General features: G+C 52.4%; 3 protein-coding genes across 3 annotated transcripts in view; 1 reads left to right on the forward strand and 2 right to left on the reverse strand.

The window, feature by feature from the left end:
* NUMA1 (nuclear mitotic apparatus protein 1) overlaps window positions 1-14,666 on the forward strand; it is a 36,161-nt gene extending 21,495 nt beyond the window's left edge. The window contains 16 exon segments of the mRNA XM_036028874.1: window positions 104-244; window positions 1,214-1,336; window positions 1,497-1,712; window positions 1,715-4,894; window positions 5,339-5,380; window positions 6,859-6,927; window positions 8,284-8,394; window positions 8,487-8,705; window positions 8,817-8,974; window positions 10,085-10,331; window positions 11,434-11,662; window positions 12,294-12,430; window positions 12,815-12,988; window positions 13,201-13,317; window positions 13,388-13,609; window positions 13,948-14,666. Coding sequence (XP_035884767.1) covers window positions 104-244; window positions 1,214-1,336; window positions 1,497-1,712; window positions 1,715-4,894; window positions 5,339-5,380; window positions 6,859-6,927; window positions 8,284-8,394; window positions 8,487-8,705; window positions 8,817-8,974; window positions 10,085-10,331; window positions 11,434-11,662; window positions 12,294-12,430; window positions 12,815-12,988; window positions 13,201-13,317; window positions 13,388-13,609; window positions 13,948-13,959 — 5,397 coding nt within the window. The 3' untranslated portion in view covers window positions 13,960-14,666.
* Window positions 14,667-15,038: 372 nt separating this feature from the next.
* LOC114499479 (interleukin 18 binding protein) lies at window positions 15,039-21,708 on the reverse strand. Its single transcript, XM_028515682.2, has 6 exons — window positions 19,976-21,708; window positions 19,542-19,630; window positions 18,927-19,133; window positions 18,129-18,252; window positions 17,902-18,049; window positions 15,039-17,658 (listed from the first exon to the last, which is right to left on the reverse strand). Exons 1-6 carry the CDS (start codon window positions 20,077-20,079, stop codon window positions 17,587-17,589), a joined length of 744 nt encoding a protein of 247 aa, XP_028371483.2. The 5' UTR covers window positions 20,080-21,708; the 3' UTR covers window positions 15,039-17,586.
* A 162-nt stretch (window positions 21,709-21,870) lies between these two features.
* RNF121 (ring finger protein 121) overlaps window positions 21,871-27,690 on the reverse strand; it is an 81,733-nt gene continuing 75,913 nt past the window's right edge. Inside the window, exons 7-9 of the mRNA XM_028515681.2 lie at window positions 26,872-27,005; window positions 26,150-26,251; window positions 21,871-23,130 (exon numbers count right to left, since the gene is read on the reverse strand). Coding sequence (XP_028371482.1) covers window positions 23,010-23,130; window positions 26,150-26,251; window positions 26,872-27,005 — 357 coding nt within the window. The 3' untranslated portion in view covers window positions 21,871-23,009. The remainder of the gene's footprint in view (window positions 23,131-26,149; window positions 26,252-26,871; window positions 27,006-27,690) is intronic.

Here is a 27,690-nt window from a genome sequence, read left to right on the forward strand (position 1 = left end):
AGGACCATCAGAGGTGTCCAGCTCCTGGAGTTCAGGGAGCGAACAGCAGTGGTGGTACCAGTTTTGACCCTGGGTGGTGGGGCTTTCCATCTGTCTGTCTCAGCTGCGCGAGTTTGCCAGTCACCTACAGCAGCTGCAGGGTGCCCTCAACGACCTGACGGAGGAGCACAGCAGGGCCACTCAGGAGTGGGTGGAGAAGCAGGCCCATCTGGAGAAGGAGTTCAGCACAGCCCTGCAGGACAAGGTAACCCTCTGCTTTTGGGGTGTTAGGGCTGCCATATTGATCACATGTTCAAAGTTAAATTCTGTTTTCCGCTCTCTTCTTTTGGGCCTTTGGGAATTAAGCTGGCTTCTGTTCAAGGTTTAATAGTGTGCTATAATGGAAAAGTTGTGGGCTTGTCAGTCCAATACACCTTTGAATCCTGTCTCTGCTATTTACAAGGTGTGGATCTTGGACAAGTTACTTGATCTCCTTCTCTCTAAGCATCCTTTCCTGAAAATGGGAAAAAGAACGAGTAGCTGCCTCATCAACCATTGTAAGATAATAATACATAGAAAGCACTTAACACATGGTGTGGTGCAAAGTAAGCTCTCAGTGAATTAGTTGCTGTTACTGCTGTTATTAGGAACTCCACTCTGCCACTTATTAACCATATAGCTCTGGAGCAAGGCACTTAACATCTGAGCTTCAGATTCTTGCTCTCTAAAAGAGGGACAGTGAGCTACCTCTCGGATCTGTCGTGTGGATTAGAAATTCAGGGAGGTGCCCAACATAGTGCCTGGCCTGTTGTAGGTGCTTAGCAGGCAGCGAGGGGAAGTGGGGAGTGAGAGGGGTCGGTGCTGTGGCTGCTGCTGCTGCTGTTGATGCCCAGAGATACAGGGTATGTTTTTAAGGTGGGTGGGTGTTAGGATAATCTGGAAACCGAGATTTCTCTGAGGAAGGGTATATAGTAAGGAAATTTGAAGTATGCTCTATGGCCTTGGAGAAGAAATCAGCAGGTCACATGACTTAATTCAGCCCTGGGAGTAGGGCTGGAAAGTCAGGTCCCTTATGGTCCCAGGTCCATGATTTCTGAGAGGTTTTTCTAGGCGAGGGCAAAAGGAGATCTTGGTTACAAGGTGGTAGGCTCTTTTGTTCATGTTCGTAAGGGCTTGTGGGGTTATCGGGTGCCTGTGCCACCTCTCTTCACATGGAGCTCTTGTTTACTGCCAGAAATGCCTTGAAGAGAAGAATGAAATCCTTCAGGGAAAACTTTCACAGCTGGAAGAACATTTGGCCCGTCTGCAAGAGAACCCACCCCAGGAGAAGGGCGAAGTGCTGGGTGATGTCTTGCAGGTAGGCATGTGCAAGGGCAGCCATAAGACCTATGTGCTGTGCACTGGGGTTGGTGTGGGCCCGTGTTCAGTATGTTCAGGTTCCAGGCAACCTTAAGTTGCCAGAGGGGCCATGGTGCCGGAGGAGTCATGCTGATTCCAATTTGTCTCTGTCTCACCAGCTGGAAACCCTGAAGCAAGAAGCAGCCACTCTTGCTGCAGACAACACGCAGCTCCAAGCCAGGGTAGAGGCTCTGGAGACGGAGCGGGGCCAGCAGGAAGCCAAGCTGCTTGCTGAGCGGGGCCACTTTGAAGAAGAAAAGCAGCAGCTGGCCGGCCTGATTGCTGAGCTTCAGAGCTCCCTGTCCAATGTCAGCCAGGCCAAGGAGGAGCTGGAGGCAGGCCTCCCCAGGCCCAGGAGGCCCAGTTGTCTGCCAAGGTGGCCACACTGACCTCTGAGCTCACCACCCTCAATGGCACTCTCCAGCAACAGAATCAAGAACTGGCAGGCCTAAAGCAGCAGGCCAAAAAGGAGCAGGCCCAGCTCGCACAGACCATCCAACAGAAAGAACAGGCCTCCCAGGGCCTCTGCCACCAGGTTGAACAGCTCAGCACCACCCTGAAGCAGAAGGAGCAGCAGTTGGAGGAGGCCACCAAGGAGCTGGAGGCCACCAGGCGAGACCATGCTCAGCAACTGGCCACTGTTACGGAGGAACGGGAGGCCTCCTTAAGGGAGAGGGATTCAGCCCTCCAGCACATAGAGGCCTTGGAGAAGGAGAAGGCTGCCAAACTAGAGGTCCTGCAACAGCAACTTCAGGCTGCTAATGAAGCCCGGGACAGTGCCCAGACCTCAGTGACACAGGCCCAACGGGAGAAAGCAGAGCTGAGCCAGAAGGTGGAGGAACTCCATGCCTGCATTGAGGCAGCCCGCCAGGAGCAGTGTGAGACCCAGGCCCAGGTGGCAGAGCTAAAGGCCCAGCTGAAGTCTGAGCAGCGAAAAGCAACTGAGAGAGAAAAGGTTGCCCAGGAGAAGAACCAGCTCCAGGAGCAGGCCCGGGCCCTTGAGGAGTCCTTGAAGATCACCAAGGGCAGCCTTGAAGAGGAGAAGCGCAGGGCTGCAGATGCCCTGAAAGAGCAGCAGCGTTGTATCTCCAAGCTAGAGGCAGAGACTCAAAGCCTGGTGGAGCAGCATAAGCAGGAACGGAAGGAGCTGGAAGAAGAGAAGGCTGGACGCAAAGGGCTGGAGGCTAGATTACAGCAGCTTGGAGAGGCCCATCAGGCTGAGATGGAAGCCCTGCGGCGAGAGTTGGCAGAGGCTGTAGCCTCCAAGCGTGAGGCTGAGAGTGAGTGTGGGCAGCTCGCCAAGGAGGTGGCCACCTGGCGTAAGCGGTACGAGGATAGCCAGCAAGAGGAGGCCCAGTATGGTGCCATGTTCCAGGAACAGCTGATGACCCTGAAGGAAGAATGTGAGAAGGCCCGCCAGGAGCTGAAGGAGGCAAAGGAGAAGGTGGCAGGGATAGAAGCCCACAGCGAACTCCAGATAGGCCGGCAGCAGAGTGAACTAGCCCAGCTCCATGCCAGCCTGGCCAGAGCCCACCAGCAGGTCCAAGAGAAGGAGGTCAGGGCCCAGAAACTTGCAGATGACCTCTCCACTCTGCAGGAGAAGATGGCTGCCACCAGCAAGGAGGTGACCCGCCTGGAGGCCTTGGTGCGCAAGGCAGGTGAACAGCAGGAAACAACCTCTTGTGAGCTACTCAAGGAGCCCCCAAGGGCAGGAAACAGAGAATCAGAGTGGCTGGAGGAGCAAGAGGGGCGTCAGTTCTGCAGCACACAGGCTGCACTGCAGGCCATGGAGCGTGAGGCAGAGCAAATGGTCAGTGAGCTGGAGAGGCTGCGGGCTGCGCTGATGGAGAGCCAGGGACAGCAGCAGGAGGAGCGTGGGAAGCAGGAGCAGGAGGTGGCCCGGCTGACCCAGGAGCGGGGCCGAGCCCAAGCCGATCTTGTACTGGAGAAGGCTGCCAAGGCAGAGCTTGAGATGCGGCTGCAGAATGCCCTCAATGAGCAGCGTGTTGAGTTTGCTACCCTGCAGGAGGCACTGGCTCATGCCTTGAGGGAAAAGGAAGGGAAGGACCAGGAGCTGGCCAAGCTTCGTGGGCAGGAGGAAGCCCAGAGAATGGAGCTGGGGAAGCTTCACCAAACTGTGGAGCAACTGAAGAAACAGCTGGCCAAGGAGGAGGAGCACCAGCAGTCTCTAGGGACAGCTGGTGGAGAAGACACTTCTGGGTCAGGAGCCCAGTCTGAGGCTACTGGAAAGACCAAGCAAAGAGGCCCTGACATGGAGGCTCTGCAGGCAGAGGTGAGCAAGCTGGAGCAGCAGTGCCGTGAGCATCAGGAAAAGGCTTCCAGCCTGGAGCGCAGCTTAGAGTCTGAGCGCGCCTCCCAGATGGAGCGAGCTGCTGCTCTGGAGACTTTGCGGGGCCAGTTAGAGGAGAAGGTCAAGGAGCTGGGGCGCAGTAAGGACACTTTAGCCTCAGCACAAAGGGAGCTGGCCACCCTCCGCAACAAGGCCCAAGACCATACCAAGGCTGAAGATGAGTGGAAGGCTCAGGTGGCCCGGGGCCAGCAGGAGGCTGAGAGGAAAAACAGCCTCATCAGCAGCTTGGAGGAGGAGGTGTCTATACTGAACCGTCAGGTCCTGGAGAAGGAGGGCGAGAGCAAGGAGTTGAAGCGGCTTGTTGTAGCTGAGTCAGAAAAGAGTCAGAAGCTGGAGGAAAGGCTGCGTCTGCTCCAGGCAGAGACAGCCAGCAACAGTGCCAGAGCCGCTGAACGGAGCTCTGCTCTGCGGGAGGAGGTCCAGACTCTTCGGGAGGAGGCAGAGAAACAACGGGTGGCTTCAGAGAACCTTCGACAGGAGCTGGCCTCACAGGCAGAGCGAGCAGAGGAACTGGGCCAAGAATTAAAGGCATGGCAGGAGAAATTCTTCCAGAAGGAGCAAGCCCTCTCTGCCCTGCAGCTCGAGCACACCAGCACACAGGCCTTGGTGAGTGAGCTGCTGCCCGCCAAGCACCTGTGCCAGCAGCTGCAGGCTGAGCAGGCAGCTGCTGAGAAACGCCATCGTGAGGAGCTGGAGCAAAGCAAGCAGGCAGCTGGCGGGCTGCGGGCAGAGCTGATGCGGGCCCAGCGGGAGCTTGGGGAGCTGATGCCCCTGCGACAGAAGGTGGCAGAGCAAGAGCGAGCAGCCCAGCAGCTGCGGGCAGAGAAGGCCAGCTACGCAGAGCAGCTGAGCATGCTGAAGGAAGCTCATGGCCTGCTGGCTGAGGAGAACCGGGGGCTGGGTGAGAGGGCCAGCCTTGGCCGGCAGTTTCTGGAAGTGGAGCTGGACCAGGCCCGGGAGAAGTATGAACAAGAGCTGACAACTGTGCGTGCTGATGCTGAGGCCCGTCTGACTGAGATGCAGCGGGAAGCACAGAGCACTGCCCGGGAGCTGGAAGTGATGACTGCCAAGTATGAGGGTGCCAAGGTCAAGGTTCTGGAGGAAAGACAGCGGTTCCAGGAAGAGAGGCAGAAACTCACTGCCCAGGTAAGGCATCCAGTTCAACGACACTTCAAAGACTGGGCCTGGGTCCCAGGGACTTAAGCTCCCACATTATCACAGTGTCTTGTCTCCCCTCACTCGCCGTGTAGCAGAGGAGGAGAGGTATCTGGCAGAGTCCAAGTCTGTTGCCCCGTGTTGTCCTAAAAAAATATCAGTAGCCTTTTCCCTCCCTGAAGATTCTGTCCCTGGAGAGTCAAACTGAAGGCCATCGCCCATTCTGGAAGCACATTTTGAGGCACACCTGCAGTAGAGGCCCCTGGAGCCACAGGGAACTAGAATGAGCCAAACTGTCATTTCAAAAATTACTAGAAGTCTGGTTCCTTGGGGGGAGGGGGAGTGTCAGGCCCTTAATGAGGTCAGTGTCACAGCAGGACCAGTGCCCCTGCAGCGCCCATCTCACTGTCTCCATTGCTCCTCCCCCATGCACAGGTGGAACAGCTAGAGGTATTTCAGAGAGAGCAAACTAAGCAGGTAATGCCTGGGGTTCTTGCTAAATGCTGGCTGCTTAAGCGGTGACCAGTCTCAGTGCATGACCCTGCTGCAGCTTGCCTCCGCCAGCTCCCGTTGTGAACTGTTTGTGAAGGGGGCAGGGTCAAGCCGTGGAATCCAGGCCCAGGCTGCCCAGGCGTGCGGTGTGCCGGGCCCTCTCTCAGGCCTCATCCCACCCATCCCAGGTCCGCCTTTCCACCTTTCTGTACTTTCTGTCAGGGATGCGGGGTAGGGTAGGCTTCATCTTCCCCATATCTGAAACAAGCACAGACAATTCTTGGGATTCCCAAACCTCAAAGTTCTCTTCCCTGTTTGGGTCCTTAATGAAGAGGAGAGTTAGCAGAATGACCGGGGGCCTCGTTCAGCACAGCACTTTTCTTCCCCACAGAAGCCATGAAGGTGATGAGCAAGGACTCCTTCGCAGGTTAGGGAGGGTTGTGAGCTCAGGATGTCTGCCTTAACCCCGAGCATGGAATAAAGAGGTCTGGGAACCGGAAGGCCAAGGTTGAGAGGAGCAGGAGGGGCCTCTGCCAGACAGAGGAGTGTCAGGGTCTGCTATGCTGCTCTCACAAGGGTCCCTCTGTGCTGCCCTAGATGTCAAGCTATCAAGCTAGTATTAAAAAGTGGGAGCACCCTTTCTCTGTCATCTGCCCTGCACAGTCACCTCAGGCCTACAGAGGAATTGAGCCTTCCCCTCCTCTCATCACCACCTTCTGGGAGCCCAGGATGACAAGCTGAATACAAACAGTTAGCAATGGAGCCCTGGTCTCCTGCCTTTGCTGATGATGCTTGAGCTCCTGGAACCTGGAGGAGCCAGGGGCACTTGTGGCTGTGATGCTCCCTCTCACCCCTCCCTCCCCTTGCTCTCCCTCTCTGTGGGAGTGGGGTGGGCTTGGACATGTGCTGCCCCTGCTTTGTCTCCCAGTAGTCTGATCCCCCACACTAACCACACTGCTAGCATCAGCCCTAACAGCCTGTGGGTATTGGGAAGAGGGCTGATCATCTGTGGGCTTTTGCCTTGGTAATTTTTGGGAGGAGGGATGGCTATTGAATGAGTATGTCTGCTAAAGTTACAGGCTAGGTCCCCTGTTCCTGTCTCCAACCCAGGAAGGTTGGGGCTTGGAATGGCAGTAGCCGCAGTAGGGTGGTGGTAAGGCGTCAGCTCCCCAGAGTTGATTCTTGTGAATCCTGTGGTGGCTGCAGACCTCTGTCCCTGCAGGCTGGTGGTGGAGGTGAGCCTGGGCAGGTGGCTCTGGCAGCACCTGTGTTGGGTCGCCTCACTCAGGTCCTGCCTTCCATCCTGGGCAGCAGGCTCTTCCCTAACTGGGGGCTAGAGGAAGGACCCGAGTTTCTTTTTCTAAAAATATTGGCAACTGGTCTGGGAATACCCCATAATTTGCCTGGGTGTCCAGGGGAAGGCCTCTTGAGACTTCCCTTCTCCTTTTCCTCTGCTTCACTAGGTGGAAGAACTGAGTAAGAAGCTAGCTGACCACGACCAAGCCAGCAAGGTGCAGCAGCAGAAGCTGAAGGTGGGACAGATGGGGGTGGGAAGGTGCTCTAAGCCCTTGGGCTGTGGTGGGTGTGGAGGCACAGGAGCATACCCTGGGGGCTTGGCTGCCTCAGGAGACCTGCCTGTGACTCATTTGTGTGCCTTCTTGAAACTCGGAAAGGAAAACCAGAGCTACTTCTCTCTCTCAGACCTTTGCTGTGATTTACAGTAGCCACTAATTATGTGATTATTTAGATTAAAATTAAATTAAAAATTCAGTTTGTCAGTGCCACCAGCTAGCCACATTTACTCTGCTCAGTAACTGCATGTGGCTTGTGGCTACCATCCTGGACACTGCCACCACTGCAGAAAGTTCTGTTGCACAGTGCTGGTCTAGAGTGTCAGTGACACATGATGTTATAATGGAAGTTAATATTGTCAGTGCTCTTAATACCGTCACTTTCGGTTTAATATTTGCTTCTTTGCAGTCTAGGCTTCACAGCTTTTAGCTAGGAGCAAAGGAATTGGCACCAGTGATGTTAGGACTCACTAGAGCCCTGGTGGGTCACAGGAGTTGGTGGGAGCTGAGGGCTTTGATTCCCCAGCTCACTACCAGGTACTTAACTCCACACTGTGTCTTGATTGTGATAAACAGGTGCTTGTTATACTCCTTTTAGGGGCCTTCCTGGTGAGAGGAGATGTGGGAGAGGTGAGGCCAGGTGATCCTGTCCAGTATCACTACAAACTAAGCACTTGCTGGCAGTGCAGGTAGACAGAGAATCAGACACGGGCCTTGTTCCCAAGGAGTCTGGTCTGGAGAAGGGGCAGTGTCAGCACCATAAATCAGTTCACATGGGCTTTGGAGTCAAGTGCTCCAAGGGTCAGATCTTACTTTGCTATTTAGTCTCTATGTCTCTGGCCAATTTGCTTAAATTTCTTGAGCTCAATTTTTTAAACTCTGAAATGGAGATAAAGTTACTTCCCAGAGTCACTCTGAGGAGATATGAATTCAGAGTGTCGTGGGAGCTCATATTTCAAGCGCCTGGCCCCATACTCTGCACCCAGGTGAGAGCATCGGTTTCCTTCCTCCTTGGGGAGACTGTGTACTCAGGGAAGAGAGAATGGGACAGTTTGTGCTTGGCCTCAAAGGAGATAAGGCTGTCAGAACTCCACCAGACATGGCCTGAGCTGGATGGGAAATCTGCAGACTGTGGACCTTCAAAGGTGTATGCTCAAGTTGGGGAAGGGGGAGTGGTAAGAAAAGGATTTTTTGTTTTGTTTTTGTTTCCTGAGAGAAAATGCCATAGAGCCCAAGGGGCCAGGGCAAGTCAGTGGATTTGGGTGGAGCATCCAGACCCGTCACCCAAATCAGCCTTCTACATCACATGCTTTCCAGGCCCAGGGAGGGGAGAGCCAGCAGGAGGCCCAGCGCCTCCAGGCCCAGTTGAATGAGCTGCAGGCCCAGTTAAGCCAGAAGGAGCAGGCAGCTGAGCACTACAAGCTGCAGGTGAGGAGCCCAGTCCTGGCCCACTCTGCCTTGCCCTCTACTGTCCCCCACCCTTACCCGCCCTCCCCCCTCCCTCCAAACTGTCCACACAGATGGAGAAAGCTAAGACCCATTATGATGCCAAGAAGCAGCAGAACCAAGAATTGCAGGAGCAGCTACGGGGCCTGGAGCAGCTGCAGAAGGAAAACAAGGAGCTGAGGGCCGAAGCCGAGCGGCTGGGCCGTGAGCTACAGCAGGCTGGGTTGAAGACCAAGGAGACTGAACAGACCTGCCGCCACCTTACTGCCCAGGTGCGCAGCCTGGAGGCACAGGTAAGGATCTGGCTGGACAGACTCCCTTACCCCTGTCATAATAGATCCCTGTGCCCTCCTCTCCTAAGCCACCCCTGCCTTAGGCTTCTCTTCACTCTTCCTGCTTCCCAGGTTGCCCATGCTGACCAGCAGCTTCGAGACCTGGGCAAGTTTCAGGTGGCAACTGATGCCTTAAAGAGCCGGGAGCCCCAGGCTAAGCCTCAGCTGGACTTGAGTACTGACAGCCTGGATCTGAGCTGTGAGGAGGGGACCCCACTCACTATCACCAGGTCAGGAGGTGCCCTTCTTCCCACAGTCCGTTGTCCATTGAGAGGCTACTGTTTATCAGGCTCTATCCTGGGCACTGGGGCTGTGACATAAATAAGACATGGTCCCTTTGCTCTCTGGAAGCTGATTCTCAGAACAAAAAGATTTCATTGAGGCTGTCACTCCTGAGTCTTGAAAGAAGTGATAGGAATGTGTGCCCAGTGGACAGAAGAGAGCAGTGAGAGCCAAGGCCAAGAAAGAGCCTCGCTGGGCTGGGAAGTAAAGTTGGGAGAGCCAGCTGGATTCCCCATTGATGGAGGCTGGTGCTTTGAGGGACCTTGGAAGGGTTTGAAATTGAGTACATGATCAGATTTGCATGTTAGCTTATCCTTATAATCAATGCAGAAGCCGAGACTGGAAACATTTGTTTTAATATTTGTACGTATCACACAGTTATAGGCACTTGGAAAAAAATAGTAATTCACTTAACAGAGGAAACTGGGGCATAAAGGGCAGTCAATTGATCAAGGACCCACAGTGGCAGAGCTGGGCTTCAACCTGGGCAGCCGGGCCCAAGTCCTTGTTTTTGTCAGCACTCTGGTGCTTCTCTCAGATGTCATTGTCAGTCTAGGTGAGAGGAGATGAGGCAGACCAGGGGAGGCCATGAGGGCAGAGAGAAGTGTGGTGAGACAGGACAGGGAAGAGGTAGAATTGTGCCCATGTTCATAGCTGGGCAGCCTGGGTGGAGGCTGCTTCCCTTAGCTAAGACAGGATAGGGACACACAGATGGGCTCAGATGGGGACATTCATTGTGGTGCGGCTGTGGGTGCCCAGAGAGGTGGCTGAGACAGTGGATATACAGGTTTGAAGAGTAGGGTCTGGGTTAAGGCAGAGGCCTGGGAGTTGCCAGTATTGAAGAGTTCAAAGGGCCGGGCCATGGGAGTGGATGGGCTCACCAGAGACAGAGAGCCCAGCTGAAGGGCTCTCCTTGGTACCTCTGAAAAGTCAGAACATGTGGTGCTTGACCAGGTCTGTTTATAATAAGTGTAAGAATTGGTCACTTTGGAGCAAAGGGATGGACAAAATGCTTTCTGGCCCCAAGAATGGCACCTCAGCAGGTTTCTATCCTGTAGCAAGCTGCCTCGTACCCAGCCAGACGGCAACAGCATCCCTGGAGAGCCAGCTTCGCCCATCACCCAGCGCCTGCCCCCCAAGGTGGAATCCCTGGAAAGTCTTTACTTTACCCCCATCCCTACTCGGGGTCAGCCACCCCTGGAGAGCAGCCTGGACTCCCTGGGAGACAGCTTCTTGGACTCAGGACGGAAGACCCGCTCTGCTCGTCGTCGTACTACACAAATCATCAACATCACCATGACCAAGGTCAGGCTCCTGGGAGTGGAGGTGCAGGACAGTAGTGCTCATGTCTGCTCCAGGGCACCTTGCCACGGGGTCCTCAAAACAGCCATAAGAGGTGGGCAGGGCTGACCAGTCCATGTCTTACAGAAGGGGAAGATGAGATTCTAAGAAGGATCTTAGGCCTCTTTTGTAGAAAAGGTCAGGGCTGTAATTGGACCCCTATCTGCTGACTCAAAGGCTGGCAACCTCTCCATGTGTAGCACTGACCCTGCACAAGCTGAAGGGAGAGAATATGGAGAAGTTGTAGCTCAACTGGGGTCTCCCAGCACAACCCCAGGGTAGCTGAGATGTGTTGTGGCTGCTGCCATTGGGCTGCCTGCTAGCCTAGGGGGCTCTGGCCCTTGTTTCCATATTCTAAGGAGATTAGAGAGGGAAGGAGAGGTGCCTTTGGTGTAGAGGGAGCACTTCTGTGGGTAGGGTGCCCTCTGCTACCAAGAAGCTAGAGAAGCTTACAGTGGTGTCCAGCCTTTTGGCATCTCTGGGCCACACATTAAATACATTATCTGTCTGTCTCTCTGTTTCTCACTCACACACACACACACACACACACACACACTCATGTTTTAATTTACAATTTTTTTTTTTGTTGTTGCATTCATAGTCATCCTGGGCCGTGAGTTGGACCCCTGCCTGAGATGGTTGGGACCCTGACAAGCTTGAGATGGGAGATGCAGGAGCTGTGGGATGAGCCTGACTAGCTCAGGAAACATGGGTTCCAGCCCTGGCTCTCCCACTTCTTAGCTGTTTGATTCTTGAGCCAGTCATTTCATTTCCTTGCATCTCTCCTAAAATAGTCTGATACATTCTGCCTCCCTTCCCTCAAAGCATTGTTAATAGACTCTGGAAAAGTGGGTAGAAAAGAGTCTCGATACCCATAGCACCTCTGCAGGATTCTGGCAGCCCTTTTCTTGCAGATGTCCAGCTAAGAACCCTTGCAGAGCAGTGTGGAAACTTGCAGAGCCATGCTGTAGGATCCGAGGGCTTCGGGAAGGGGGAATAGCGGGAGGCTTCTTTAGGGTGTCATGGTGCCCGCTCCACCCCACAACAGATTCACCCTTTCTTCCAGAAGTCAGATGTGGAAGAGCCAGACAGCGCCAACTCATCCTTCTATAGCACACAGTCTGCCCCTGCTTCCCAGGCAGGCCCGAGAGCCACCTCCTCCACCCAGTCTCTAGCCCGCCTGGGCTCTCCTGATGACGGCAACTCAGCTCTGCTCAGCCTGCCTGGCTACCGGCCCACCACTCGCAGCTCTGCTCGCCGTTCCCAGGCCAGGGTGTCCAGTGGGGTCCCTTCAGGTGAGGGGACCGTTTCCTACCTTTACCTAAATGTTGACTGGGAGCACATTGTGGCACAGTGAAAGGACAAGCATTTAAAAACCTAAGGCTAGTTTCCTGGCTGCCTTCCTGCAGTCTCAGGGCCTTGGCTATCCATCAAAGGTGAATTGGAAATGCTCACACAACAGGCCTAGGAGTCCCAGCATAATAGTGAGGCTCGCAGGCTGTCCAGAGCCCTTCACACCTTTCTCAGCTGGTGAGGGGCTGCCAGAGGACCAAACTGGCCAGTTATTTAGATTCTTCTGGGAGTCTCTTGCCTTTTAGGGACCCCCTGGGTATCAGTTCCTGGCCCTCTAATAGATTCTCTTGGTATCATAGCATCTGTATGTGACCTTTTTTGGCTTCTCCAGGTAGACAGCAGTGACCGAGCCCCCATGGTAGATATGGTCTGTGAGCCCTGCTCCTATATCTGCAGCTCTGAACAGAGCAGGACTCTGGGCTACTGGGCTTGAGGTTCGCCGGGTAGGTGGACAGAGTGGTGGCAGCAAAGGCTGGTGAGATGTAGGAGACTTGCTGCCTTCACCCTCACTCTTCCCGGCCTTCTAGCCCCACTTGCTTCAACTTCTCCTGCCCCTCCCCCCTTCACCCCCAGGAAGGAACAGTTTCTACATGGGTACTTGCCAGGATGAGCCTGAGCAGCTGGATGACTGGAACCGCATTGCAGAGCTGCAGCAGCGCAATCGAGTCTGCCCCCCACACCTGAAGACCTGCTATCCCCTTGAGTCCAGGGTGAGCTCTGAGGTCACCTGCATAGGACCTGGCTGTGCTGGCTCACCTCTTCCTCTCGGCATTCCTTCCCAGTGTCACTTGCTGACTAGCTTAAGTAATAGTGCCCTGGGTATCTGATCTGAGGAAGGCGACTAGATGCTTCTAGTAGAACAGCTGGTAGGGAGGGAGCTCAGGGGTGAAGTCACTGGGGGTGGGCAGGAGCTTGGAGCAGTATGTTTGGGACTGTTTTTCTATGGCCATTGTGCAGGGAAGACAAAGGGGAGGGAGGCCTTTTGTGACAGGAAGGCTCCAGCTGTTCCTGATGCCAGGCCAGTGAAAAGTCTGGGGCAGTCCTGCTACATCTCCAGACAGCTTGGGTCCACTGACCACTGCCACCCCATGCAGCCTTCCCTGAGCCTGGCTACCATCACAGACGAGGAGATGAAAACCGGCGACCCCCAGGAGACCCTGCGTCGAGCCAGCATGCAGCCAACCCAGATAGCTGAGGGCACTGGCATCACCACCCGGCAACGCAAACGGGTCTCCTTAGAGCCCCACCAGGGCCCTGGTACCCCTGAGGTAGGCGACATTGGCTCCTGTGTTTTATTCTAACAGCCTGCCAGGTCAGGTTCAGCTCAGCAAATTTGAAAGTGGAGGCTTCTGGCTTGGGGGCAGAGGGGATGTGCTGCTGGCTGGACAAGTTGACTTACAAGGTCCACTCAGCTGAGACGCCTGGCTGTGGATGTGAAGTCCTCTTATTGATGTCTGCCTAATTGGTCTCTTCTCCATAGACTAAGAAGCCCACCAGCTGTTTCCCACGCCCCATGACTCCCCGGGACCGGCATGAAGGGCGAAAACAGAGCACTACGGAGGCCCAGAAGAAAGCAGTCCCAGCTGTTGTCAAACAGGTTAGTTGGGGGCTGAAGGGAGACACTGGAAAGGCAGCAGTGAGCCCCATCTGACAGCCCGTCCCCATAGGATGACCGCCGCCAGTCCACGGCCTTCAACATCCTCAACACGCCCAAGAAGCTTGGTAACAGCCTTCTGCGGAGGGGGGCCTCAAAGAAAGCCCTGTCTAAGGCCTCCCCCAACACCCGCAGCGGAACCCGTCGCTCTCCTCGTATCGCCACCACCACAGCCAGCGCTGCCACTGCTGCCGCCATTGCTGCCGCCACTGCCACTCCTCGGGCCAAGGGCAAGGTGGAGATACTAACAGGGAAGGGGGAGGGTTCAACTCAGGAAGCCCAGCAGGAGCATGGGGCAGCCCCAGGGCAAGGCCAAGCTAGGCCAGTGGAGGCTGGGCACTAAGCAGGTACTCCTTATCTTGGTTAGCTGCTTATTGTTAGAGTGGAGACAGACATATCCATTCCTAGTAAAACATCCGAGCTGTTTAGACACATCCAGCAACTGGTAACCTGAAGATAGATTTGCCCAGGGCCACACCATGGAAGGGAGCCTAGTCGGGGAGCCCTGGGAGCAGCTGATGCAGGCTGATATTACAAGTCTCATCCAGCCAACTGACTGTGTTTCTCTTTCAGGCAAAGCACTAAAGGACCAGTACCAGTGAGCGGCCCCACCCATGTCCCTGATGCTGCCCTTGCCTGGTTCTTCTACTGTCCCTCAGTGCCTTCTCTCAGCTTCCAGGCCAAGAGTGGCCAAACCCCTAGAGACAGTGATGCCTGGCATACCTTGGCCTGGTATCTGGACCTGTACCAGAGCCTTCACTAGGTGAACAGATGGGTCTTCAGAGTTGGCCTGGAACCTGGACAGTCTGGGTCCTCTCCCTACCTTGCCTCCTGATGTTTTTGCAAAGCAAAGTCATTTCTCTATCACAAGATTTGAGGATGGCTTTTAGCAGCTGGGTCTTTGGGCTCAGCCAGTCCCCTCAGCCTCTGGATCTAGAAGGGACCATTGGAGTAGCAGGCCCTGGTTCCTGCTATTCCTGGTGGCTAGGTAGGTGTAACAGGGGGCCTTGCTCTTAAAGTCCAGGACTAGGCATTGACCTGGTGGGAACACTCTACCCCCAGGTGCTCCCATCCAGCCCAAGGGCACAGTTGCCCAGAGGATGTTCTTTTCCAGGACAGCAGGGAGGTGGTAGGGGGGGTGATAGCTAGCCTTCAGCAGCAGCAGCTCATCCCCACCTTCCCTAGACTTGTACTGGGGTGGGATCTGGATGGATGGGAAGGTTTTTAAGGGCCAGGGATGGATCTTTTCTAAATGTTATTACTTGTAAATAAAGTCTATTTTTCTCCCTTGACTGCTGAGATGCCTGATCTGTGTGGGAAAGAAGAGAAATCTGGGTTCTTTAGAACTTACCTTTGTTCCTGTTGCGCCTTCCAGAACCTGCCTTCTTAAAAGTCCCTTCAGCCCAGAGAATCTCCTCATACTTCACTGCTGACCGCTGCTCATGGAGTGTTACGGGCTGTTGTTTTCTGAGGGTCTGTGTCCCCTGAATGTGTTTTTGTCTTTAGCTCCTTCCCATAGTCTCTCCTAGAACAGGCCAAGTTCTGCGAATGGGAAAATGGCCTAAATTTTCTGAGATGTCGGCATGCCTCTATGGAAAAATCATTTATGAATGCCCCTTGTGGGCCAGGTGGGATATGACAAAGATACAGCTATAGAACAGAAGCAGCCTCTGCCCATATCCCTCAGACAGTCTATTTGAGGGGGAAAAAAATACTGGTTTAGCTTAGAGAGATTGTAGGTTCAGTTCCAGACCACTGTGATAAGTGAGCATCACAATAAAGCGAGTTACAATTTTTTTTGGTTCGCAGGTGTATATAAAAATTATGTTCACATTATACTGTAGTCTATTAAGTGTGCAATAGCACTTCTAAGAAACAATGTACATTGATTAAGAAGTGCTATCTACCACCTGAGCTTTCAGTGGTTTGCAGTGTTTTTGCTGGTGGAAGGTCTTGCCTTGACGTTGGCTCCTGACAGATAAAGGAAGTGGTTGCTGAAGGTTGGGGTGGCTGGGACAATTTCTTAAAATGAGAAAATGAAGTCTGTGGCATTGATTGACTCCTCCACAGATGATTTCTCTATAGTGTGCGGTGCTGTTTGACAGCGTTCTACCCACAGACCGTATTTCAAAACTGGAGTCAATCCTCTCAAACCTTGTGCTACTTTATCAACTAAGTTTATGTAATTTAACGGGTGTCCAACCTGCAGCCTGTGGGCCACATGCAGCCCAGGATGGCTGTGAATGTGGCCCAACACAAAATTGTAAATTTACTTTTGAGACTTGTGATTTATGTGTTGCAGCATATTTAATATGTGGCCCAAGACAACCCTTCTTCCAGTGTGGTGCAGAGATGCCAAAAGTTTGGACACCCCTGGAATCCTTTGTTGACATTTCAACATTCTTCACAGAATTTTCACCAGGAGTAGATTCTACCTCAAGGAACTACTATGGTCATCCATAAGAAGCAACTCCTCATTAAAGCTCTATCATGAGACTAGCAATTTAGTCATATCTTCAAGCTCCACTTCTAATTCTCTTGCTATTTCCACTACATCTGCAGTTACTTCCTCCACTGAAGTCTTGAACTCCTTAAAGTCATCTATGATGGTTGGAATCAACTTCTTCCAATCTCCTGTTAATGGTGATATTTTGACCTCTTCCCACAAATCACAAATGTTCTTAATAGCATCTAGAATGGTGAATCTTTTTCAAGTTTTTAATTTACTTTGCCAAGATCCATCAGAGGAATCACTATGGCAAAAACCTGAAAGTTGAAATTACTCACTGATCCATGGGTTGCAAGATGTGTTAACGAGCATGAAAACATTAATTTCATACATCTCCAATAGAGCACTTGGGTGACCAGGTGCTTGTCAATGAGCAGTAATATTTTGAAAGGAATCTTTTTTGTCTGAGCAGTAGGTTCCAACAATGGGCTAAAAATATTCAGTAAACCATAATGTTAACAGATGTGCTGTCATGCAGACTTCAGTGTTTCATTTGCAGAGAACAGCACAGGCAGAACAGATTTAGCATAATTCTTAAGGGCTTTAAGATTAACAGTAAATGAACACTGGCTTTAACTTAAAAGTCAGCAGCTGCGTTAGACCCTCTGATGCCAGGCACTGACTTCTCATTTCCAGCTATGAAAGTCCTTGATGGCATCTTCTTTCAAAAGAAGGCTGCTTCTACATTGAAAATCTGTTTAGTGTAGCCACCTTCATTATCTTAGATCTTTTGGACAGTTTGCTGCAGCTTCTATATCACCACTTGCTGCTTCACCTTGTGCTTTTATATTATGGAGACAGCTTTCCCTAAACCTCATGAACCAACCTCTGCTAGTTTCCGACTTTTCTTTTGCAGCCTCCTCACCTTGCTCAGCCTTCGTGGAATTGAAGAGCATTATGGTCTTACTCTGGATTAGGTTTTGGCTTAAAGGAATGTTGTAGCTGATTTCATCTATCCAGACCATTAAAATTTTCCATATCAGCAATAAGGCTCTTTTGCTTTCTTACTACTATGTGTTCACTGGAGTAGCATTTTTAATTTCCTTCAAGAACTTTTCCTTTGCATTTACAACTTGGCCTTTGGTGCAAGAGGCCTAGCTTGTGGCCTATCTCAGCTTTCAACATGCCTTCCTCACTAAGCTGAATCATTTCTAGCTTTTGATTTAAAGTGAGAGACAAGTGACTCTTCCTTTCACTAGAACACTTACAGGCCATTATAGGGTTAATGAGTGGCCTGATTTCAATGTTGCATGTCTGGGGGAACAGGGAGGCCCAAGGATAGGGAGAGAGATGGCGAAAAGCCAGTTGGCAGAGCAGTCAGAAAACACACATTTATCAATTAAGTTCATTTAGATACTGTAGTTTATGGCACCTAAGAACAATTTCAAAAGCAACATCACAGATCACAGATCATAACAAATACAGTAATGAAAAAGTTTGAAATATTGCGAGAATTACCAAAATGTGACATGAAATGAGCAAATGCTATTTGGAAAAATGGTGCTAATAGATTTCCTCAACACAGAGGAAGGTTTTTACAAACCTTCAATTTGTAAAAAGTGCAATATCCAGGAAGCACAGTAAAATGAGGTATGCCTGTATAACATATAACATTCAGTTGCTGCAGAATGTGGCCTGAGCTGAGAGACAGCCTAGACCTAAATGATGAGGTGGCATTTCAACCAGGCTTTAGAGTTCACCTGTCAGGATGGTGAGGCAGAGGGGACCCTCTGGAGGGCTTCTTCAGTAGGGGGCACAACTCTCCTCAGCCCAGCCTGGGGAAAGTGAAGGCAGACAAGGATAGAGTCAAGGGGGAGGGGATATTTCTCACCACATTCCTCTAGGCCATGCAGCCTCTGCTTGAGTCCAAAGTTCTTTCTAGTTTCTACCTCAGGCTTGGGGACTTGGGGGACTGTCATTAGCTACAGACTACTCTGGGTGGACCCCACCTACCTTTTCCTCCCCATGCTGGAGCAGAGCTCCTCCTATCCCTGGAAACCTTTCCTCAGTTTTCTCACCAAGAGATGGGCTGGGATGATGTGACGCTGGACAATGTGCTCAGGATCCATAAAAACACAAGAGAAGTTGGTGCTGCGCAAGGCCGGGCTCAGCTCCTCCAGCACCAAGGCCTTCCACAGCTGGGTGCTTGTGCCCCTGCGCTCCCGGCTAGAGCAGAGAAGAAAGGCTATGAGAAGGCTGCAGGAGGCCGCCTCCCTCCCGCTGGCCTCGCCACCACACCCCTCACCTGGTGCTGCCCTCCCACAGCCGGCCTGGGAGATGCTCTATGAAGGAACCATTGCCCAGCCAGTAAAGGATGCTGAAGTGGTGGAAGCAGCTGTAGGCGGTACAGGACAAAGTCAGCGTTCCATCTAGGGATACAAGCAACCGTCAGCCCTTCTGTAGAACAGACCCTCCCCCTGCCATCCTCTGGCCTGCCCACGCTGCCCAGCTCTGCAGTCCCCACAATCCAGGGACCTAGAGTGCTGCCTGCACACCACCCAGGTGGCCAAGTTTGCTAAAGAGGAGGGGCAGTTGTCTACAACGGAAGCCCAGAGCTGAGCAAGAGGAGTTTGGGAACAGGTCCTTGGTTCAGGTGATGACCTTTTCTACTGTCCAGCTTCACTAACTCTGGGAGCCCCAGCCGAGGAGGCAGCTCCAGGAGGCAGCTCCAGTAGGCCACTTCTTCCCTGAGGTGGCCAGGAGGCAAGTGTGCTGTGAGAAGAGGGGCTGGACCTTGCAGCATACTGCAGTCTAGACTCTGGGCAGCTGACCTTCTGGGCATAAGGAAAGACTTCTGACCTTTCCTTATGACTGAATTCTGGCACACTTGACATGGAACATCTTGGGAGCTGGGCCTGTGTGCACATTCATGATGCTGGGTGGGAGAATGCCGAGTGCCCAGCTAAGCTGGCTGGGTTGGTGGGGAGCTGCATCACAAAAGAGCCGGGGGCTATGTTCGGGAGTCAACCCCTTGGATCCTCTGTGCCCACAGCCCACCCTCCAACCATTGTACCCTCCTGGGTTCTTTAAAATTGCTCCTTACTTAGTGAGACTTCCACTTCTGGCCAGGTCACCTCCAATGCTGGGCAGCACTTAGCTGTTGTGAGAGTTGGGGGTCGGGAGGAAGAAGGGTCTTTTGTGATCCCACCTGAGGTCGTGGCAGCTGTGACGGTCTGAAGTATGGGCGTGGCTCTGGCCAAATAGCAGATGATGTGGGCACACAGGAATAGGACCCACAAAGGGCTGGTGTCTGAGGAAAAGAAGGTCACAGAGATCAGCAGCTGTAGGGACTGCCTGGGAATGCTCAGCACCCAGGCTCAGATCTTGATTGGAGAAGGAGTTGCTGCCTAGATACAGCCCTGGCCCAGAGATTCCTGGGCTCTGCCCAGGGAACTGGAGGGGCAGAAGGACCCTCAGCTCATTCCTCCTGTCCCTTTTTTGAAGGGAGCAGAGGAAGATTTTGGAATGGAGCCAGAGCACCTAGACAGAGGCTGAAAAAGTAGCAGTACAGTGGAGTGGAGTCACCTGGGGGCTACAGCTTGGGGCAACCACACTGTTCTCTTGCTCCATTCTGTTCTCAGAACCCTTGCTGCTCTCCCCTTCCCTCCCCTCCCCTCCCCTCCCCCTCACTCCCCCAAAACACAGCCCCAGGTCCCACCTGGTGTCCAGTTCCATCTCGTGGTCATGATGTATGTGTCAGGAGCTGGCGTGCCTGGCTCTATATATGTATGTGATGAACTTCCTCCTCTTTGGGGGCAGGCGGGGGTGGAGAATGGTGAATAACTACTTCTTCACATTTTAAGCATCGCCCTCTCCTCCCTGCAGATTCCACAGTCCCGAGTGGGTCTGACTTGCATGGACTGCTGAGCATCGCTATTTCCTCTGTCCACCTGTCCCAAATGACAACAGGAAGGCAGGCATCCAGCAGAGGCTGGAGCTCTTCAGCACGTAGACAAAGCTGGAGTGTTCTCCAGGGACAGTTTTTTTTTTCATCCAAGCTCTTACTACCAACCATGCTAGTTTCCAGTCCATCCTAACCCCTTTAATATAGGGATAGAGAAACGGGGGCCCAAAGGGGGACGGGGCACTCACCCAGTCACAGAGGGAGACGAGGCTCTCTTCACTGCCAGAGTTGGTTCTGGGAAAGGCAGGATAGAGTGAAATCCTTCTGGGAAAGCACTGGCCCCGCACCCCATTTCACTTTCACTTTTATTCTAACCGAGTCATTCAAAGTAGGCTATATGGACAGTGAGCACACACAGACATGCCACCTGGCAGGTTCCTGCCCCCCCGGGCCTGAGCCAGAGTTCACAGTGGGCAGCAGCTCCTGGCACATCCTACTCTCCAGATGGTATTAGACTGGGTGGGGGCTTTGGTCTATCCTTAGTCTCACCTTCCCATGGTCACAAAGGGTAAGAAAGTCTCTTTCACAGATCACATTGATATTCAAGGGGACAACTGTCCTAGGCACTGGGGACCCCGACATGTTGCATTACTTTGACCATTTCATGTTCAATGTCACTCCAGCCCATCCACACCCTGATCTTTCTCAGGCTCCCTACTCCCCCAACCACTGAGCCAACACCTGCCCAGAACCACCTGAACTCAGATTCTCACTTCTCTCAACCCAGCCCCTTGGCCAGAGCTGCAGGTCTAGGTTCACCAGATGGTCTAGATTCCCCTACCTGGCTTCCAGGAAGCCTGAAGAGCCCTGCTTTTCGTAATCGCCCTTCTTGGAGCTCCACAAGCTCAGTTCAGCTATGCCTGGTCCCATGTGAGCCACACCACGGGAACTGCACTGATGGCACTGCCCAGACTTGTCTGCAGGAACCTCTCAGAGCCAAGCAAAGACCGTGAAACATGAACTGGTGCCCTTGCCCTAAAAGAAGGGCACTTCCCGGGGAAGAGGGCAAATGGCCTGGCACTTGCTCCAGCAACACCAGCCTGGTCGCTGATGGAATAAATGGAGCTGGGGCTGTGGCAGGGCTAGGACTAGGATGAAGTGCAGTGAGGCACTCACTGCCAGGGTCATGGAGGCAGAAAAAGAAAGAATGGTGACCCAATGCATGCGTATATCAAGTGTGAAGGACAAAACCTAAGTGACTGAGGTTTGTGACTTCTGTGGTCAGCAGGATGGCAGAGCTGGGGACAGAGCCAGGGAGGTAAGGGCACGAAACTGGGTTTAGAGGATGTGTTAGGAACACTGTCCACTCCAATCCCACAGGGGTTTTCCTGATGTGGAAAACTAGACTCGTACTAGTTTAGGAGACAAGTCACATCCTGTTCTCTACGGCTCTGCTTGACATTTTCCAACCCCCAGTCCCTCCCCTACCTCCTGCCCCAGGAACTCCTAGGCTGCAGGGCACAGGGAAATGCTGCCTCAGGCACCCCAGCACCCCACAGCTGTCAAGAGGCAAGGCTGCCCGGGGCTCCCAGACACACAGTCCTTTGAGGTAGGGGTGGAGGCTGAGATGGAGAGGAGATAGGCTTCTGCTTCAGAGTGTCACCAAGAACCAGAGTTAGGCTGCTGGGAGGTCATGGGACTCGGGACTGGTGAAATGTGAAGAGCGAGCCTTGAAGAGCTGGGCCTCAGCTTCTCACATGAGCCTGATGTGGGAGTTGAGGGGACAACAGTGAAAGGATGATCCCTGGACCCTTCAACCAGCCCCTTCTCCACCCTCTGAAGATGGGCACGAGCAGTGGGGGACCATGGGAAGCCACACTGAGTAAGAGAATCAAAGCTGACGATGGCCCATGAAAAGGGGTGGTGGCAGGGCACTGACCTCAGGTGGTGAGGACATGGCCACCCGGTGATGCCCCAGGGCCCCTTCTGCCACAGGACAAGAGCCCGACATTCCACCACTCCCAGGGATGCTGTGCGGGGCCAACCACCCAGGGCCCCAGCTCTCCAACGGGAACAGCAAAAGGCAGCCAACACACCTGAGGACCCCAGGGAAGGAGGTGGGAAAAAGAAAAGCAAGATAATGTTCAACTTTCCAACCCAGCTCATGGAGCTTTATTAAAAATGGAGTGACAAGATCTTTCTTGGTTCTTGCTGCCCTTGAAGGGGTAGGCCCAACTGGGCCATACTCCCTAGGAGCACAGTGAGGAAGGCCCATGTCTGCCCTCCTACTTCCTTCAAAACGCCTAGGACCAGAGCTGGGGTCTGTCTCCCTGGAACCCCTTTTCAGAAGCCATACTCACCTGGGCCTTACCCTCCTCCCACCTACCCCAACTCTTGCTGGCAGGCCCAGGCAGGGTCCTTGAATGACGAGGCTGACACAGGGATATTCCCTGGCCTGGGAATCCCCTGCCAGCTTCCAGGGAACACTGACGACAGGGAGAAGTCTCGTGTTTCTTACAGTCCCTCTGCCACGCCCATTCAGATGAACGTACACACACTCACCCAGGCTTTCGGGGAAGGAAGTGATGTGGCAGAATGGCCTTTGGCACATGTCACCACTTCCTGGCACAGGAGCCCCCATGGCCTCCGATCCTGGCTGAGCACAGTCCTGCTTGGGGCAGGCTGCCCAAGCTGTTGCTGCCTCTGGCTGACCACAAACAAACCCTCAATGCATTCTGAGGCGCGGAGGCTTCCCTCACTGGGAAAGTCATGAAGTTCCACTTGCCTCAACCAGCCTATGGCTCCCGGACGGGGAAAGAGAGAAGACACCTCACCTCTCAGTACTCATCTGTCACCAGTCGGAGGGCTTCAGCTCTTCCACACAGAGTGTGTCAGGCTTGAGCCCCATGGAGGGAAGGAAAGAAGGGGGTGGGCTGAGGCTCTCAGCCAGAGGCAAGAAGGCTCCTTTAAACCAAAAATGTTGTGGCTTTGCTCCTGCCCTGTCAAGCAGGAAGGATAAGGCCTGGAGGAGTTGGGGCAATTCTTATGCTCCACAATATAAAAGGTTTTTAAATATATTCATCAAAATAGTTTTCTTTTAAAAAGCTCCCACTGCTGACAGCCCCACTGGCTAGCTCGCCATCATATCCCTCCCCAGCCCGGTCACAGCCAGAAGGGTCCTGATGGCCCACGTGCCCCTTGAGTATTTCCCCCCAGGAGGTCTTGAAGGGCAGAAAGGAGTGTGCCCTGAGGTCCATGGTGGGTGGGTGCTCTTCTGCCTGACTATTCCAGGCCCAGGATGTAGTTGATGCCTTGTACCAGGCCAATGATGACAGGCTGCCAGGCTACCAAGTATCGAAGCCAGTCCAGCAGCTGCCCATACATGACGTGAGGCCTCTCCCAGCTGCCAGCGTGTTAAAGGAAAGAGGCCATGCACAGAGCTGCTAAGGTTGGTCTCAGGGGTGGGTTTGCCCGTGTCCTCCCTGGGACTGCCCGCGCTTTCCAGTTGCTCCACAAAATCAGCCTGCTTTCTAGAAAGTCTCACCAGCCTTCCTGTTGGAATAAAAGGCTAAACCCAGAGAAAAGTGGAGGGAGGGCAGAAGGGAACAGTGGAGAAGATGGGGGTGGAGAGGTGAAACTAAGTCCTCCATGACCGACATGCAGAGAAGGTCGCCCATGCAACCGCTTCTCTGAGGCGGGACTGGCAGTGAGAGAGAACACAGCCTTGGGACTGCTGTAAATGCACCTGTGCCAATGGCTACAGGGAAGCTGGGAGTTAAATAACACAACCCCGAAGGTTCTTATAAGGCCCAACAGGGAACTTTTTCTAGGTCAAGGGAGAGGTTGAGTCTAGGGACAGGAACAAGGGAACAAGAGGCCAGTCACAGGAGATAACCCCCGGCAAAGGCCTCAGGAAATCCCCACCCAGAGGCACTAAGCACCAGGTCCTACTGAGGCCCAGCGGCTCTGGAGATGAGTTCCCTTCATTTTGCTTTATAGCTAAACAATGGGCAAGACACCAGGAAAGAAAGCCTGGGATTCCAGTTCTGGGCAAAGAACAGGTTGACCTCCTGAGACTTGGGGGAGGGACAGAACCTCTCCAAAGGCATCAGGAAGAGAAGACTGACTTCTGGCCAAGATGGAGGCATAGGTAGTTGCACTGTGCCTCCTCGTGCAACCAAAACTAAGGACAACAAGAATTTAGAAACAACGCCCTGGCTGGTGTAGCTCAGTGGATTGAGCGCGGGCTGGGAACCAAAGTGTCCCAGGTTCGATTCCCAGCCAGGGTACATTCCTGGGTTGCAGGCCAGAACCCCCAGCAACCGCACATTGAATCCCTCTCTCTCTCTCTCTCTCCCTCTCTCTCTCTCTCCCCTCCCTCCCTTCCCTCTCTAAAAATAAATAAATAAAATCTTAAAAAAAAAAAAAAAAGAATTTAGAAACAAAAAACAACCAGAACAGAGAGAAATGAACTGAACGGAAGTCTGACAACCATTCATCCAGACTGGTTAGGAGGGGCAGAGTCGGAGGCCTACGAAGAGGGGTCCCGGCAGGAAAAAGTGGTGGCTGGCAGACATGGGTGCACAGGGCACAGGCGGCAGTTGGCATACCCCAGAAGCACTGGAGCAGCTGACGGACCCGGTGGCAGACCCTGGGCACGGGAGGCAACGAGCAGACCCAGTGAGGTGCGCAAGGCAGCTGGCTGTCCGCAGCCACACATTCTAAGTGAAAGCAGCAACAAGAGAAAAGGAGGCAGTTACCTACAAAGGAGTTCCCATCAGACTGTCAGCTGATTTCTCAAAAGAGACCTTGCAGGCAAGAAGGGGCTGGAAAAAAGTGTTCCAAGTCATGAAAGGCAAGGACCTACAGCCAAGATTGCTCTATCCAGCAAAGCTTTCATTTAGAATGGAAGGGCAGATAAAGTGCTTCTCAGATAAGGCCAAGTTAAAGGAGTTCATCATCACCAAGCTCTTATTATATGAAATGTTAAAGGGACTTACCTAAGAAAAAGAAGACAAAAAATATGAACAGTAAAAAAAGACATCAAACTCACAGTTAGTAACAACCATACCTAAACAAAGGCAAACTAAGCAATCAACTAGAACAGGAACAGAACCACAGAAAGGGAGATCACATGGAGGGTTAGCAACAGGGAAGTGGGAGGAGGAGAGAGGGGAAAAGATATAGAGAATAAGTAGCATAGATAATAGGTAGAAAATAGACAGGGGGAGGGCAAGGATAGTATGGGAAATGTAGAAGCTAAAGAACTTATGACACATGGACATGACTAAAGGGGGGAATGTGGGTGGGAGGGGGTGGGCAGGGTGGAGGGGAGTGAAGTGGGAAAATGGGACAACTGTAATAGCATAATCAATAAAATATATTAAAAAAAATAAACAAAATAAACTATAAGTTCCTTGCGAAAAAAAGAAAGAAAGAAAGAAAGAAAAAGAAAGAAAGAAAGAAAGAAAGAAAGAGAAAGAAAGAAAGAAAGAAAGGAAGGAAAGACTAGCCTTGTGTCTGAGAATGAAGGGAAGTCCCAAGCATCTGCTTGACCACGGAGTCACTTGGCTGTTTCTAAACTAGTCCCTGCAAGAACCAGAAAAGGAACCTAAAAGGGCCTGTCTCCTGTTCAGTGACTGTGCAAATGTACTGGGAATGCAGTGGTTCCCACACAGCCCAGCTAGTGTCCAGGGAACAGGGAACCACAGTACAGAGAAAAAGGGCAGCTGGGAACAGAGGGGAGAAAGCTGGGTCTCTGGATCCCAGGGGGAATGAAGAGGACAGGCAGAAAAGCAGCTGGCTACTTTCTAACAGACAGCCTGTGAGGAGAATGAGGGTGAGGGTACAGTGGGGAAGGCTGGCAGGGTAGGAAGTGGTAGCTCAGAGGAACACAGGTCGTCTGTTCATAGTGGATGGGAGTTCCTCAGCCATCCCTGCACCTTGCAGGTCCTGCACAGGTAAGACCACCATGGTCTCCAACCCCATATGCCATGACAAGGCATCATCACCCACTAGTCATGTAACATTGAGCAAGTTACTCAGTCACCAACTGTTTCATCTATAAAATGAGAATATTATCCAAGCTGTAAAGTTGCTTGAGAATTAAATGAGATTAATTATGAGTTAATTAATTATTAATTAACACAGTACCAGGAATATAGTAAGCAAGCAGTAAGTGGTAGGTGCCATAACTACCAACTTATCCTTGAGGATTGTAGAACGATGATGAGAAGCTTAGGCATTAGTCCTGCCCCATGTTCTACCCCCAACTTTCTTAGACCTGAGGCCAAACAGAATGGCGGACATGTACCAGATTGGGGGCAGGATGGAGGGCCCCAGGAGGACTCAAATGCCTGGTCACCATGGCCAGTGCTTTCTTCACACTGCCCACTCCCAAAAGGAACCCAAACAAAGGATACGGGTTGCTGAACATCCTCTTGAGATCTACCTTCTCTTTGCAGTAGGGACATGTCTGCTTCTTTCCCACAATGCACCAGCCACGGATGCAGAACTCGTGGAATCTGAGCATCACCGGTCAAGGGAAATAATGGGGGGCAGCCAGGGTGGCCACTCCAGCTCTGTGCCAGTCTCTAAGGTGCCCATGCACTAGCTCTGGAGAAAGGTTCAAAAGCCTGGCTTCACCCCTTATCAGCTGTATAATCTTGGGCGAGTCCCTTCTCTCTGAACCTTTTTACTCATATGTGAAGTGAGAATCATGATCTCTACCTTACACAGTCATTCTGGGGTAAAGTGTGGATAACGTAATACATGGCAGAGAATGAGAGCTAAGTACATGACACATCTTAGAAGTGTTATTTGGGGATCTGATTCTGAAACAGGGGTGCAGTAAGAGGATACTCTTCCCCTGTGACCCATTCCCATCTTGGGCACTAGTGCAGCTTCAGGCTCCTCACTGAGCCATCAGGGCTATGAATACAATTTACATAAGAGTGGCTCCCATTGGTAGGGAATAACAAGCAAGGCTGTGGTTGCCACTCCTGGGTGTCGGCTTCTCTAGCAAGGAACATCACCCAAATGTCTGCCCTCTTGTGACTATCCTATACTCTATGGTTAGGGCACCATGCCCCCTTCCCTCCCTGACTGCACTGTGCATGTGACCCAGGAGCTCCAGGCAGGATACACGTGATTGCAAGACAGCCTGTACGTGTTCTCGATGATGCCTTCTTCACTGACATCCACATGGATCTGCTGGCCACACACGGCACACATGCTGTCCGAGAGGTGTTTGGTAGGTATGCCCGACTCGCTGTAGAACTGGGAGAGAAGAACACAAGGAAAAGACAGGAAAATGTGAGAATCAGACATGGTGGGAAGCTACTAGAGAGGCCTTAGGTCCTCTAGCGAGAAAGCAAAGTTGCAGGGGGAGGTCACAAAGCCAGAGGACATCTTTTATTCACTAAATTGACCTCAACAGGGGAAAGGGACATACCAGAGATGGGTTGGGAGGTCAGATCTAATAGGACCTGGCAACTAGGCTGGGTCAGCCTCAGGGACAAGGAGAATGGTAGGGAGAAGGACTCAGGGCTGGAGACCAGGAGCTACTGTCAGGTAAGCCACCCTGCGGCCCGACTATGGTTCCACAGACATGGACAACATCTCTAAGATTCAAAACCGAAATATCCAGAGCAATGCTGTTTTGGTGATAAGGGAATTTTCAGACACTTGTGGCAGCAGCAAAAGAGGTTCAATCTTTTTGGATAGCATTTGGCATAGTATCTCCAATTGTCACACACTTTCACCCACTGATTTTGCTTCAAGGATTCCAAATAAATACAAATGTCAAGAAAGCTTCATGTATACAGATATTCATTTAAGTGTCATTCATAATTAAAGAAGCAAAGAGTTTGGCACTTCCTCTGAAAGTTACACAAAGAGCCCTGGCTGGTGTGGCAATGGATTGAGTGCTGGCCTATGAATCAAAGGGTCGCCAGTTTGATTC

The sequence above is a fragment of the Phyllostomus discolor genome, chromosome 6 (genome assembly GCF_004126475.2).
Source record: "Phyllostomus discolor isolate MPI-MPIP mPhyDis1 chromosome 6, mPhyDis1.pri.v3, whole genome shotgun sequence".
In the NCBI taxonomy this organism is placed as follows: Eukaryota; Metazoa; Chordata; class Mammalia; order Chiroptera; family Phyllostomidae; genus Phyllostomus; species Phyllostomus discolor.

Coding starts and splice junctions, on each gene's coding strand:
- LOC114499479 (XM_028515682.2), bottom strand. CDS start 20,079: ATGGGGTGCGGGGCCAGTGCTTTCCCAGAAGGATTTCACTCTATCCTG. Junction 19,631..19,975: donor TCGTCTCCCTCTGTGACTGG/GTGAGTGCCCCG, acceptor CTGCCCCCAAAG/AGGAGGAAGTTCATCACATA. Junction 18,050..18,128: donor CTGTGGGAGGGCAGCACCAG/GTGAGGGGTGTG, acceptor TCTCTGCTCTAG/CCGGGAGCGCAGGGGCACAA.